General features: G+C 43.8%; 1 protein-coding gene across 1 annotated transcript in view; it reads right to left on the reverse strand.

Annotated features, from left to right (window-relative positions):
• LOC115480416 (peptidoglycan recognition protein 1-like) overlaps positions 1-15739 on the reverse strand; it is a 58850-nt gene that overhangs the window by 20171 nt on the left and 22940 nt on the right. Inside the window, exons 3-4 of the mRNA XM_030219081.1 lie at positions 7298-7496; positions 4856-4974 (exon numbers count right to left, since the gene is read on the reverse strand). Of these exons, the coding sequence (XP_030074941.1) occupies positions 4856-4974; positions 7298-7496 (318 nt within the window). The remainder of the gene's footprint in view (positions 1-4855; positions 4975-7297; positions 7497-15739) is intronic.

A 15739-nucleotide genomic window follows, 5' to 3' on the forward strand; every position in this document is an offset into this window, starting at 1 on the left:
GTAGATTGTTACGTCATCTGCGTAGATGTATGGATTGAGATTTTGGTTGGATAGTAACTTGGCTAAGGGTGTCATCATCAAGTTGAAGAGGGTTGGCGAGAGGGGAGATCCTTGAGGGACTCCACATTCAGGTATCCATGGGGCTGACGTAGTCGAGTTTGATGTTACTTGGTATGATCTTGTGGTAAGGAATCCTTTAAACCAGTTAAGAACATTACCTCCGACTCCGAAGTATTCCAAGATGTAAAGTAATATTCCATGATCAACCATGTCGAAGGCACTGGACATGTCGAATTGCAGGAGAAGTATGTTGTTGCCTGTTGCTATAGCTTGTTTAAATTTAGTCAGGAGAGTGACTAGTACTGTTTCGGTACTGTGGTTGGCTCGAAAATCTGATTGGGAGTCGTGAAGTATTGAGAATTTGTTTAAGTAGTTGGTGAGTTGTTTGGTTAACATCCCTTCTGTTAGTTTGGTTATTAGAGGAATGGATGCTACTGGGCGGTAGTTGGTTAGGTCACTTGAGCTCTTCTTAGCATCTTTGGATATAGGGGTGAGTAGGATGTTTCCTTTATCCTTTGGGAAGAGTCCATTTTGTAGCATGTAGTTCAGGTGTTCCGTAAGACTTGATGTGAATTGTTGAGGGGCAAATTTTATGAGGTTTTGGGGCATATGTCTAACTTACAGTGTGACTTGGCAAACTTTTTAAGGGTTTGGGAGACGGTGTTGTCTGATAAAGTTGGTCCAGTTTCTGTCAGCTGGGTATTCACCAAGGGTTGGGTCTAGGCAGTCGAGGAGTTTGACGTATTCGTTGGTATTAGTAGGCTTCATGATTCGTAATTTTTCAATTTTCTCTGAAGTATTTTGCAAGATTGTCGGCTGCTGGTGTGTCTGTGCTGTTAGAGGTCACCGGTGCAGTGTCTATTAATTTGTTCACGAGTTGGAAGAGTTTGTGTGTATCCTTGTAGTCTGCTCTGATTTTAGTTTTGTAATATGATCTTTTATTTTGTTTAATGGAGTATTTGTATTTTCTTTGAAGTTGTTTCCAGTCATTGAGTGCGGAGTCGTCTCTCTTTTTATTCCATGCTCGTTCTAGCCTTCTAACTTGTGTTTTTAGTATTTTCAATTCTTCGTTGAACCATGGTATTGAGTTCTTTCTATGTGAAGTTCTGGTTTGGAATGGTGCTATATTGTCCAGTATGCTTCTGCATCTGTTGTCCCACTCTTGTAGAAATTGGTTTGAATCTGTTAGTGCAGTCCATTCATTATTGTAGAATTGTTCCCAGAATGTTACTGAATCTATTTTACCTCTCGTGGTATATGTTGTTAGTTCTTGTTTGTGGTGTGAGACTTTCATTCGCCATTGGAGGGATAGATTTGCTTTGTAGTGGTCGGACCAAGGAATAGCTCTCCATTCTGTATCTGTTAATACAAAGTTTGAGTCAGGGGAGAATTTGTGTGTAATAATGTCTAGTGTGGCTGCATGTTTGGCCAGTGAAGGTCCCATAGTTGAAGGAAGTCTTTACATTCACGCGTGTTTAATGAGTTGAGATCTTCGAGGTGTAAGTTGATATCTCCTATTATAAGAAGGTTGGAGTTAGAGACACACGTGTTCGCTATAAAGTCCATAAGGTGTGTCTGGCAATCCTGCCAGTTACTTGGTGGTAAGAGTAACGTAAGAGTAGCCATATAGGGCCATACCAATGGTCCGTCTAGCCCAGTATCCTGTTTTCCAAACAGTGGCCAAGTCAGGTCACAAGTACCTGACAGAAACCCAAATGGTGGCAACACTCCATACTACAAATCCCAGGGCAAGCAGTTGCTTACCATATCTGTCTCAATAGCATACTATAGACTTTTGCCCCAGGAATTTGCCCAAACCTTTTTTAAACCCACATATGCTAACCTCTGTTACTACATCCTCCAGCAAATAGTTCCAGAACTTAGCTATTCATTGAGTAAAAAAATATTTCCTCTTATTTGTTTTAAAAGTATTTCCATTTAATTTACTCAAGGGTCCCCCAGTCTTTGTACTTTTGGAACAAGTAAAAAATCAAATTACTTCTACTCGTTCTACACCACTCAGGATTTTGTGGATTTCAATCATATCTCCCCTCATCCATCTCTTTTCCAAGTTGAAGAGCCCTAAACTCTTTAGCCTTTCCTCATACGAGAGGAGTGCCATCTCCTTTATTATTTTGGTTGCTCTTCTTTGAACCTTTTCTAATTCCGCTATATCTTTTTTTGAAATACGGCAACCAGAACTGAACACAATACTCAAGGTGCAGATGCTCCATGGATCGATACAAATGCATTTTTTAGGTCTTATTCACCATTTCTTTCCTAATAATTCCTAGCATCCTGTTTGCTTTTTTTGGCCGCTGCCGCACACTGAGCAGAAGATTTCAGTGTATTATCTACAATGACACCCAGATCTTTTTCTTGAGTGCTGACCCCCAAGGTGGACTTTAGCATCAGGTAACTATGATTTGGATTATTCTTTCCAATGTGCATCACCTTGTATTTGTCCACATTAAATTTCATCTGCCATTTGAATGCCCAGTCTTCCAATTTCCTGCAATATTTCACAGTCCGCACGTGTTTTTGAATAGTTTTGTATCATCTGCAGATTTGATCACCTCACTCATTGTTCCGATTTCCATATCATTTCTAAATATGTTAAATAGTACCAGTCCCAGTACAGATCCCTGTGGCACTCCACTGTTCACCCTCCTCCATTGAGAGAAATGACCATTTAACCCTAACGTCTGTTTTCTATCCAATAACCAATTCCTAATCCACACCAGAACCTTGCCTCCTGTCCCATGACTCTAATTTTCTCAGGAGTCTCTCATGAGGAACTTTATCAAAAGTTTTTTTTTTTTATAATGTAGATACACTACATCAACTGGCTCACCTTTATCCACATGTTTATTCATGTCTTCAAAGAAATGAAGCAAATTGGTGAGGCAAGACTTCCCTTGGCTGAACCCTTGCTGATTCTGTCCCATTAAACCATGTTTGTCTATGTGTTCTGTAATTTTATTTATTATAATAGTTTCCACTATTTTGCCTGGCACTGACATCAGGCTTACCAGTCTATAATTTCCCGGATCACCCCTAGAACCCTTTTTTAAAAATCGGCGTCACATTGGCCACTCTCCAATCTTCAGGTACTACGGACGATTTTAACAACAGGTTACATGTTACTAACAGCAGATCAGCAATTTCATGCTTGAGCTCTTTGAGTACCCTTGGATGTATGCCATCTGGTCTAGGTGATTAACTACTCTTTAATTTGTCAATTTGGCTCAGTACATTTTCCAGGTTCACCAAGATATCTTTCAGTTTCTCCACATCATCAGCCTTGAAAACCATTTCCGGTACAGTCAGATCTCTTATATCTTCTTCCGTAAAGACAGAAGCAAAGAATTCATTCAGTTTCTGCACTATGGCCTTGTCCTCCCTGAGCACCCCTTGTACTAAGTGTATTGGTGTTTTAGGGCCCAATATAATATTTGTAGAGACTCCTATTAATAGGTAGAGTTCTTACTGTTTGAATCATAGGATTAGTGCTAGGACACATTTACCAAATGTATGTTGAGATAAAAAAAATTTCTGGTTTTGTATTATTTCGCAGTGTGCCTGATAGTGGAGATTCATGTTGTTATTGCTCAGATGACATGAGAACCAGAATATTGTTTGTATGGTGACTTCCATGGAAAAATGTCCTAGTTCTAATCTCCATCTTTTGTTGTGGGGAAGTTGTCATTTTTGAGGATGTAGAGCATGTTACATTTATCTCATAAGAACTGTTATATTATGTCAGATCAAAGGTCCATGTGGGTCATATATGTAGTATGTCACATATGCAAGCATCATCTGTCTGGTGTGTCTCAACAGAAAAAAGGTTGAGAACTGCTGCCCTAGATATATGCCCAGTTAATCAATGAATTAAGTGTTATTTTCATACACATGAAAGCACAAAAAGCCTGTCTTTTAAAATTAACTAGCATCGTGTGAACAAACAGAATTGGTAAAGGAGTTTTGGGAAAAGAGCTGTTGCGGGGAGGAGCACCAGAAACTCTAGCATCGTCTCTGATATTCAGCATCAGTGAAGGAGTAGCCTAGTGGACTTTGATCCTGGGAAAGTGGGTTCAAGTCCCACTGTAGCTCCTTGTGACTCTGGGCAAGTCACTTAACCCTCCATCGCCCCAGGTACAAATAGGTACCAGTATATACTATGTAAACCACTTTGAATGAAGTTGCAAAAACCACAGAAAGGCAGTATATCAAGCTCCATTTCCTTTCCCTTTGGATAGTGCTGGGCAGACTTATATGGTCTGTGACAGGGCAGGTGGTTGGGAGGCGGGGATAATGCTGAGCAGACTTATACGGTCTGTGCCCTGAAAAGGACAGGTACAAATCAAGGTAGGGTATACACAAAAAGTAGCACATATGAGTTTATCTTGTTGGGCAGACTGGATGGACCGTGCAGGTCTTTTTCTGCCGTCATCTACTATGTTACTATTGATAGGATGCTGAATATACAATTTAAGTGCCACAGCCAGCATTTAAAAGAAATGCTGAATACAGAGCTGATATTTTACTGTTTGGTTAAAAAGCTGTATTTTATTAGATTTTTCTCTGTGCCCGTCTGACTCTGAAGCTAGTTAGATTAGAATGCAAAAGATAGTCTGATTAAGAGGGATTTTGCCAGCATCTAGATCAGGATCAGACCTGTAGATGAGTGATATCCCCACCTGCATCTCTTTGGATAAATACACAAGGAAGGGGGGCAGTGCCTCTGCTCCATTCCCTCAATGTTTGGAGTGAAGTAGTATAGAAAACATCTTACTCATAAAGTCACCGATGAAACTTATCGCAATGGATTTGGAGTTGTAGCCTGAGGTATGAGTTCCAACAGAGGACCAGCCACGGCCTTCATACACACTACCATCTGCACTAATCAGGAAGCTGCAAAGAGAGACAGATGGAAGTTTTACTGATGTTTCAAAATGGCAGTCTGATTGAAGTTTTATTTATTTATTAGGATTTATTTACCGCCTTTTTGAAGGAATTCACTCAAGGTGGTATACAATAAGAATAAATCAAACATGAGCAATAAATTACAAAGGTAAAAATATTCAAATAACAATACAAATTATGGCATAGTATACTACTTACAATGTCAACACGACACGTAATAGAACATTTTAACTGACAGTTTAGGGTATAAGCAAAGATGGAACATATACAGAGGTAAGAGAGTAAGAAGAGTTAGAAAGTATGGCGACTAATTTAAAGAAAGTTGCACATGAGGTCAAATCTGCTGCTTGTGTTTGACGGTGTTTCAAGCAGCAGATTTGCCCGTGATTGTGTTAGAAGAACTGAACCAAGGGAACTATGGACTGGTTCATTCTGGTGTAAAAATATTGCACTGAACAAGATTTGAATACAACATACGGAAATATTCATGGCGATCACAGTCACTGGAACAGAATAATAGAGGTAATTGGACGTTAATGTAAAACAACTGTGATATGATGGACATTTATTAAGAGATGATATAAGAAGCCATCATTGAAAGAAAAAGTGTACAAATTGTGGATGTATAGTGGAACATTCTTACAGGAATGGATATTAGAAGTATCAGCGGTGAAAAAAACTTGTGGTTGGTTGCACCCATTCATTGAACATTGGAATGAATGAAGAGAATGTGAAGAAGTGTCATGTCAATATAATTAGAAGATATATAACATTTTATATTATTTTTATGGTGAGAGTTTTTCAATAAAGAAATTTATTCAAAGAAATATTAAAGAGTAAGGTAATTACCTGATGGATAACAATTTATATTGTAACTAGATTGAAATAGAGATACTCAGTTAGTTGATCTGTATGCATATTCATGAGGGACAGACTGAAAATCCATCCCATTGTGTGTCCCTTGAGGATGCTAGTGGGTACTAAGCACTAGCAGGGCTGCCACGAGGGGGTGGGGTGGGGGGTAAGGTTCCCCAGGTCCAGCCTCCAAGGAAGGCTGGTGCAAGCAATTGAAAAAGACTGCTCTGCTGGCCATGGGTCCTTGTTCCTGCTGCATCCTGCATGTGTGGAAACAGGAAGTTACTTCACAGGAGGCGGGATGCAGCAGGAAGAAGAAATTGTGGTCGACAGATCACTCTCTCTTGTTTGCAGTGGCAGCAGCGGCGGGGGATGGGGGCTGCGGTGGTAGTGGGCCCCTGCAGTGGTGTACCAAGGGGGGGCGCTGGGGGCGGTCCGCCCCGGGTGCAGGCCGCTGGGGGGGGGGTGCCGCGTGCCAGTCAGCTTCATTCATTTCCATGCTCCCTCTGCCCCGGAACAGGAAGTAACCTGTTCCGGGGCAGAGGGAGCATGGAAACGAACGAAGCTGACCGGCACGCGGCACCCCTCCAGCGGCCTGCACCCGGGGGAGGGGGTTCTTTCGCCGGGGTGGGAGGGGTCACGCTGCACCGGGGGGGGGGGGGGGCGCATCGGCGATCTGCCTCGGGTGTCAGCCCCCCTAGGAACGCCACTGGGCCCCTGAAGATTGCTTGCCCTGGGCCCGGATTTGTCTCGCGGAGGCCATGTGCATTAGACAGTTTCTTCTTATTCCTACCATCTGATTCTTATTAGCTTTTTCCTTTGCCTCTCTTCATCTACGTCTTATCAGGTAGCCACTGTGCACTGCCTCCAGCATTTTCCATAATTACACTTATAGTTCCCTCAGAAACTTCTGAGACTTTTCTGTAGCTCACTAAGCAACTTTGTTCTGCTGATGCTTGTTGATCAATCACCTAAAGCTGCTGGAAAAGAAGCTCTGTGTTCAACCAGCATTCGGAACAGAACTAGCTAGTTCAGGATGTGGGAACCTAAGCAGAAAAATGAGCTCAGCTCCAGCCACTGAGCTGCATTCTCTGCCTTTTTTCTAGCTTTAGAATGAATCAAAAAGGCATGGCCTACCGACCCAATTTAAATGCCTGTACCCTGCAACACAACAAAACCAAAGCTTGTAATGGACATTTAATAATAACTCTTCCTCTGTACGATTCTCTTCCTCTCTACGATTCCCTAATGTGTCTGTACACACGAACCTTATTCTACCACAACATTACTGTATTTGTTCATACCGGAATTGGTGAACGCCTTTACAGTACTATGTAAGCCACATTGAGCCTGCAAATAGGTGGGAAAATGTGGGATACAAATGTAACAAATAAATAAAATAAATTAATAAATCTGCTGGGCACAGTGTGACACAGTATGGTGCAGTGCTTCTTACTTGTAAGCAATGTCGCACCACTTTTTGCCAATGTGGTAGTTCTGAATGCCCTTCAACTGAGCGCAGCATGTTGATAAGCTGTTGCAAGAAGAACCCGCTGTGTGGTGGATGAAAACGTAAGGCAGATTCCGCCCCAGTGATTGGTTGCACCTTGTGGAGCGAGCTCCCCACTTGGCCCTAGAGATGATAGGGGGACATCCTGTGAGAGGGAGAAAGAGCTGAGATAAACAAGGTGTAAAGTCTGCATTTCCATGATAACATTTTTAAAAAGCTTGCATAGAATTCAGTTTAAAAGCATACACAAGCCCTGCAAGAGATAAATTAATTAAAAACAAAAGCTAAACACTTACACACACAGTAACTGGTCCCAGGCTAACACATAAAATGGGGCCTGTGGTAAAATAGTGCATATTAATGGCATTAGAACACACTGTGGCAGCATCTCTTAGTAACATTAGCTGTAGGTAACACAATAATAATGGAAGATTTGAATTACTCAAGTACTGATTGGCTAAACATCTTATCAGGACATGCCTGGAAGGTAAAGTTTCTAGATGCTATAAATGACCGTTTCATTGAATAGCTGATCCAGAAATCGATCAGAAGAGAAACATTTTTAAATCAATTCCTTACTGGTAACCAGGACCTGGTACAAGGGGTACTGGTGATAGGACTACCGGGCTATAGGGCTCAAAGTGTGATTAAATTTGTCATCACTGGAATGAAGATGCTAAAATACTACTACTACTACTACTACTACTAATAATAATAATGCGGTTGTAGCACTTAATTGTAGAAAGGAAGGGTGACAAAATGAGGAAATTATTTAAAACTTTTTTTTTGAAAGAAACAGTTGCCAAGGTCAAAAGTTTCCATAAGGCATGGAGATTATTTAAATACTATGTTGGAAACTCAGGTTAATTTAGGACAGCTGTAATTCTGTTTCAACGGGAGCAGTTAGTCCAGCAGTGTAGAAGCCTGCTTGGCTTGATTCATAGCGCCACTACTTAAACCAATGAGATAATATTTCCAGTCTGACCACATAGGTAGGCAGACAGAAAACAACTGATGATCTGGACATTCCAACCTGTTTTGGAAGCTGGGAGTGCCCTTGCATTATCAATGGGAGAAACCGGTGTGGAAACAAACGTCAGTGACTAAAAAATTTTAATTCAATATTTTCTTTTGAGTTCTATACTAAAAACAGGCCAGGCAATATTCAGCTGGCAGTGCTGAAACTGGATATTCAATGCTGGGCCCTGGGAGGCTTCAGCATTGAATATCCATTTTTTAAAACACCAGTTAGCATATGATATTCCTATTTAACTCGCCATGGGTTAGTGCTATTTATGGGGTCCTATTTATCCGTTAAACCTGGCCGGTTAAGTTCTGAATATTGTAACTTAACCGGTCATGCCCCTAAAACACCCCTGGAACACCCCCGACATAACCGGCTTAAAGATCGGTGCTAATCAGTCATTTTCACTGGCAATAACTGATTAAGTGCCACTGAAAATGACCGCTTAGCTGCCAACAAGTGAGTTAACCAGTTGGCAGGTATTGAATATTGGCCGGAGGGTATTTTCTTATGCTGGAGCGTCATTATATAACTTGCTACTATCAGATCTGAGCAGTATTTCCAATTATTTATCTTTTTGGAAAGCTTTAAAGACTTGCCCCCCAATATTCAGTCTGCGGTGGTCAGCCTTTTTTTTTTAAATGCTGATCATTGCCGGCTAAATTATCCCCTGATATTCAGTATTGGGCCATGTCTGGGCACCAGCACTGAATGCTGGAGGATAATTTTGGGTGGCCTGGCCGATGTTCAGCCGGGCACTGAGAGTGAAGTATTAACCCCTCCCCCAGAGGGAGGGGTTTGGAAATCTGGAGAGTTTCTTGTTGTATTGACCTGCTGGTGAGAGGAACCACGCCTCAAGAAGTGGGCAGACAGAGAAAGGTCCGTCCATAAGAAAGTCTGATGGTTGGGGGTAGCATCCACCGGGGCTTTAAGAGAAATAGCCAGGAGGGCAATCTCTGGTTGATCTGCCAGGCAGGATGGGACAGAATCTGCTATGCACAGGAAGCAACACTGAATTGGATAAGAGGATTTACATGTCATCACCTTGATTTTCAAGTTTGCTATTTGCAAAGACTGTTCACATGATCCTTTGTTGTTAGTAAATGTCACCCGTCTGTGGTAAGACATCACACAGCATCAAAATACCTCTAATATGTAGTCGCGCCAGCCGAGGGAACTAACTGTGCTCCGGTCACCAGAGACAGAGTGAACATAGAATAAAACATCATCCTAAAAAATAATACCGGATGAATGCATAAAGGTGAACATAAATTCCTGTGAATGGAATCAATTTGATTTACAATAAATCCAGATACTACTCCCTTATATATGTAACAAGAAATTATTTATTAAAGTGGAATGAAATTATTTAACTGTACTGGTGAACAGAAAGACATACTCTTCAGTTAGATTGTACAGGATTAGACCAGTAAAACTGCTGATTCCCTACTGGATACAGTATACACTCTACTTTCTTTACTAATCAAACATTTAGTCTCCTAACCAAATTACAAGTCAGTATAACACTTCAAAGATTTCCAACTCAAAATAGGAGGTGTCCTGTGGCACCTGAAGAACCTAGGAGGACCAAACCTGGTCTGGGGAAAGGAGCTGCAGCTGTCGTTCAGGTTGTGAGTAGCTGGGGTGTGTTTGGTGGAAAAACCAACATGAACAATATGGCCTCCATTCCTGCCATCATGGCAAGGAGGCAGAACAGGTGCACAGAATTTGAGGAACATTTTCCTGAGTTGCTGATGCATGACGGCTGACACACAAGAGGGAGAAGAAACTACAAACTGCGAACTGGGGAAATGCGCCACATGGAGTTGAGGCAGAGGGACTGCAAGTGCTTGATATGGGTGATGAGGTTGGATGGGAAGTGTCAGAGACAATGACAACAGCAAGCAGAAGTGCTTCGGTTTAAAGAGTGAGGAGATAGAAACATAGAAAAATGAAAGGAGATAAAGATGAGGCCAATTTTCAGACTGCAAGAGTTAGACCAACTAATTCCCGTGGTCAGAATTGAGCCCAGATATTTAATGCTCGGCTATTTCTGATGACTGGCAATGAATATTCAATTTATTTTTGGCCGGTTTCAAGATAACCAGCCAAGTTGATAATCAGACTTGGCCAGTTATCTTGAAACCAGTCAAAGTTATTCTATGGTTTCACGTGGCCAAATATGGCCACTAAACTTGATTTAAAAATTGGCGGATAGGTGGTTATATCACACAATATAACTGGCTGTCCACTATTCGCTAACCGGGAATATTCAGTGGGGATAGCCGGTTACCCTGTGCTGAATATCGACAGTTATCCAGTTAAGCAATATTTATCTGGTCAGCAGCCGTTCTGGCATGTTAAATAGTGCTGAATGTGGGGGTGGGGGGACATGGCCTATCCAGTCTGCCCATCCATACCATCTTCTATCACTTCCTTTCCCTTACAGATCTTATCTACTTGTCCCCTAGTGAAAAAAGTGCCAGTACTCAAATACCAGGCCACCATTCAGGGGTGGGATGATCACTGAGGGACCCACTTCACAGTAGCCAGGCCCCCTGCAACCAGTCACAGAATGTATGACAAGGCAGAATTTGTGTATAGAGCCTGAGCTCTTCCATTAAAACTTGGGGACTATGGGTCAATTTTAGCAGACAATGGAAAAGGTGACAGTACTCAGTACCCCTAAGTATCCCCTCAAAAAAAGCCCTGCTTGTCCCAAACTTTCTTGAATTCAGATACAGTTTTTGTCTCCACTACCTCCACTTCCGTGAAGAAGTATTTCCTTAGGTTACTCTGAGTCTGTCCCTTTTCACCTTCATCTTATTCCCCCTCATTCTAGAGCAGGCTTGTCCAACCTTTTTCTATTGGGGGGGGCCACAATTTATATTTTGTAATATTCAGAGGGCCAAAACATACACTGTCATATTTTGCCCCATGTTTCGTAAAACAGTGGTAAAATACAAAGGTGCATTCCCCCCCCCCCCCCCCCCCCCCCCCAGCCTTCATCCTCTCTTTGGAACTCCCTCCCTATTGACATAAGGTCTGACAACAACTACCTAAGCTTCGGGAATAAGCTTAAAAACCTATGTATTTCCAAAGTCTGCCATGTAATCACAGTCAGCTGTCTATGTTTTTGCTCTTTCCCCTACGACTCATAGGTTTGATCCGTGTTGCAATGCTATTAGTCAAGTAATTGATGCAAAACAAACTGATCCCTGGAAAGGGGATTTTAGCGATATATAAGACCTACTTTGAGTTGAATTGAATTGAATCCAGTCTCTCTTTCATATACTTTCCCCCTCAATACTTCACCCAGTCTCTTTTTCCTCATCTGGTTTCAGCTGCAGAAGTAGCAGCGGGATTCCTGCTTCCCCACAGCAACACGGCTCTCATAATAACGTGAGTAACATAGTAGATGATGGCAGAGAAAGACCTGTACGGTCCATCCAGTCTGCCCAACAAGATAAACTCATATGTGCTACTTTATGTGTATACCTGACCTTGATTTGAATCTGCCATTTTTAGGGCACAGACCATAGAAATCTGCCCAGCATTTAGCCCTGCTTCCCAACCACAAGCCCCGCCTCCCATCACTGGTGCTGACACCCAATCTCCGCTAAGCTTCTGAGGATCCATTCCTTCTGAACAGAATTCTTTATGTTTATCCCACGCATTTTTGAATTCCGTTACTGTTTTCATCTCCACCACCTCCCTCGGGAGGGCATTCCAAGTATCCACCACTCTCTCCGTGAAAAAATACTTCCTGACATTTTTCTTGAGTCTGCCCCCCTTCAACCTCATTTCATGTCCTCTAGTTCTACTGCCTTCCCATCTCCGGAAAAGGTTTGTTTGCGGATTAATACCTTTCAAATATTTGAACGTCTTTATCATATCACCCCTGTTCCTCCTTTCCTCCAGGGTATACATGTTCAGGTCAGCAAGTCTCTCCTCATATGTCTTGTAACGCAAATCCCATACCATTTTTGTAGCTTTTCTTTGCACCGCTTCAATTCTTTTTACATTCTTAACAAGATACGGCCTCGAAAACTGAGCATCTATATGGCCGGCACCGCAAACAGCGGTCCTGAACCGTATTATTGAAAAAGATGGCCAGCCATCTTTCATTTCGATAATATGGTTGGGGCCGGCCAAATGTCAGAGATGGCCTGGTTTGAGATGGCCGGCTTCGGTTTTCGCAGATAATGGAAACCGATGCCGGCCATCTCAAACCTGGCCAAATCCAAGGCATTTGGTCGTGGAAGGAGCCAGCATTTGTTGTGCACTGGTCCCCCTCACATGCCAGGACACCAACCGGGCACCCTAGGGGGCACTGCAGTGGACTTCAAAAATTGTTCCCAGGTGCATACCTCCCTTACCTTGTGTGCTGAGCCCCCCAAATCCCCCCCAAATCCACTACCCACAACTGTACAACACTACCATAGCCCTAAAGGGTGAAGGGGGGCACCTACATGTGGGTACAGTGGGTTTTGGGGGGGGGGGGTTGGAGGGCTCCCACTCACCACCACAAGTGTAACAGGTAGGGGGGATGGGCCTGGGTCCACCTGCCTGAAGTGCACTGCACCCACTAAAAACTGCTCCAGGGACCTGCATACTGCTGTCATGGAGCTGGGTATGACATTTCAGGCTGGCATAGAAGCTGGCAAAAAATGATTTTTTTGGGGGTGGGAGGAGGTTGGTGACCACTGGGGGAGTAAGAGGTGGTCATCCACGATTCCCTCTGGTGGTCATCTGCTCAGTTGGGGCACTTTTTGAGGCTTGGTCCTAAAAATAAATGGACCAAGTGAAGCCGGCGAAGTGCTCGTCAGGCCAGCCTTCTTTTTTCCATTATCGGCCAAAGCTGCCCATCTCATAACCACGTCCCCGTCCCACCTTCCATACCCTGCGGAAACACCCCCTTTAACTTTGGCCGGCTCTGCGACGGAAAGCAGTTGGAGCCAGCCAAAATTGGCTTTCGATTATACCGATTTTGCCGGCTTCAGGAGATGGCCGGCCATCTCCTGATTTGTGTCGGAAAATCACCGGCTTTCTCGTTTGAAAATAAGCTGGATAAGCACTAGCAAATTAGATGCAAAGCATTGATAAAGAAGGCTAAAACAGAATACAAAGAGAAACTTGCCATAGAGGTGAAAACTCATAGTAATAACTTTTTTGGGTATAACAGAAGCAGAAAACCTGTGAGGGAATCTGTGGGACTGTTGGATTATCAAGGAGTAAAAGGGGCAGTCAAGGAGACAAGGCCATAGCAGAGAGACTGAATGAATTCTTTGCTTTGGTCTTTACTGAAGAAAATGTAAAAGATCTACTTGTACCAGAAATGGTTTTCAAGGGTGACGATACAGAGGAACTGAAGGATATCTTGATGAATGCAGAAGCAAAAAAGTAGGGAGAGTGACTCTTCTCAAACACGGGAGGAGACGTAATAATGGAAACAGAATCTTTATTGCAAGAAAAACAGAACAACTCAACACAGCTGCTGTGTTTTGGCACCCAAGCGCCTTCCTCAGTAGTCTTAAGATGTATGGCTGATTATGATGAAAAAGATATCTTTATTACATCAATACATACAAGGTATATCAATCTAAACCAAGGTTAGATAGAAAATCTCACCGGACTGTCCAAATCACTTCTGATTTTCCAATGGTTGCAGCCTTTGCAGCGATTTTCACACACTGCCTGCCGCTGAATGACCTCCTTGCAGCTGCTAAGCTCTAACCCAGAAGCCTCTTCTCTGCCACAACTTCCGGTTTCTGCCCAGTCAGGATGCAGCAGTGGAGAAGCTTCCGGGTTAGTGCTTAGTGGCTGCAAGTAGGCAGCATGTGGAAATCGCATGAGAAGCATGAGAAGGAGAGTTGTGGGTGGGATAGGAAAGAGAAGGGAAGGGGGCGAAAGATGCTACACAGGAATAAGTGAAGATGGGAGAAAGATGCTGCATGGAGGGGGGAAGATGGGGGAAAGATGTTGGACAGGGGAGGGAAGACAGGGGTCAGATTCTGCATTGGAGGAGGGAACATGGGGGAAAGATGCTGCACGGGGGTGAGGGAACATAAAGATGCTGCACGGGGGTAGAGATGGGGAAAGATGCTGCATGAGGGAAGGAAAGATGGGGAAAGAGGTTGCACTATGGGGGCAGGGAAGATGGGAGGGAAGATGCTGCATGGGGGGAGAAGATGCTGCACTGGGGAAGAAGAAAGAGATGCAGCAATGGGGGAGAAAGGGAGAAATCTTTCATATGAGGTGGAGGAGAGGGAGACATGTTGCATAGAGAGGGGATAGGTGGCGAGAGAGGGAGAAATGTTGGACATAGGGGTGGAGGGAAAGGAGAAATGTTAGACATAGGGTGGAGGGGAGGAAGGGAGAGATGCTGCATGGGAAGCGGAGAGAGATGTTGGACCCAGGACATAAAGGAAGGGGAGAGAGACATAGAGGGGCATAATCGACCAGAAACGCCTATCTCCATGGGCGTTAATCTCCGAGAACGGGTCCGTGAAGGGGCGGAGTGAACCGTATTTTTTAAAAAAAATAGACGCCCATGCTTTATTCGCCAAGGTGTGAGCTGGGCGTTTTTGCTTTTCACCGATAATGGAAAATGAAATCGCCCAGCTCAAAAACGAATAAATGCAAGGCATTTGTTCGTGGGAGGGGCCAGGATTCATAGTGCACTGGTCCCCCTCACATGCCAGGACACCAACCGGGCACCCTAGGGGGCACTTTTACAAAAACAAAAAAAAAGGTAAAAGAGCTCCCAGGTGCATAGCACCCTTCCCTTGGGTGTTGAGCCCCCCAAATCCCCCTCAAAACCCACTGCCCACAAGTCTACACCAGTACTATAGCCCTAAGCGGTGAAGGGGGGCACCTACATGTGGGTACAGGGGGTTTGGGGGGGGGTTGGACGACTAGTAGCATTAAGCAGCACAATTGTAACAGGTAGGGGGGGGGATGGGCCTGGGTCCACCTGCCTGACGTCCACTGCACCCCCTAACAACTGTTCCAGGGACCTGCATACTGCTGCTTGGGAGGAGGGTATGACATTTGAGGGTGAAAGTAAAAAGTTGTGAAACATCATTTGTTGTGGTGGGAGGGGGTTAGTGACCACTGGGGGAGTCAGGGGAGGTCATCCCCGACTCCCTCTGGGGGTCATCTGGTCATTTAGGGCACTTTTTGGGGCCTTATTCGTCAAAAAACAGGGTCCAGGAAAAGTGCCCTAAATTCTAGCTACAAACGCATCCATTATCGGCGAAGGGCGCCCATCTCTGTTCGGGTGATAACCACGCCCCAGTTCCGCCTTCACCACGCCTCCGACACTCCCCCGTCAACTTTGTCCGCATCCGCGACGGAGTGCA

Source organism: Microcaecilia unicolor, chromosome 11 (genome assembly GCF_901765095.1).
Source record: "Microcaecilia unicolor chromosome 11, aMicUni1.1, whole genome shotgun sequence".
NCBI lineage: Eukaryota > Metazoa > Chordata > Amphibia > Gymnophiona > Siphonopidae > Microcaecilia > Microcaecilia unicolor.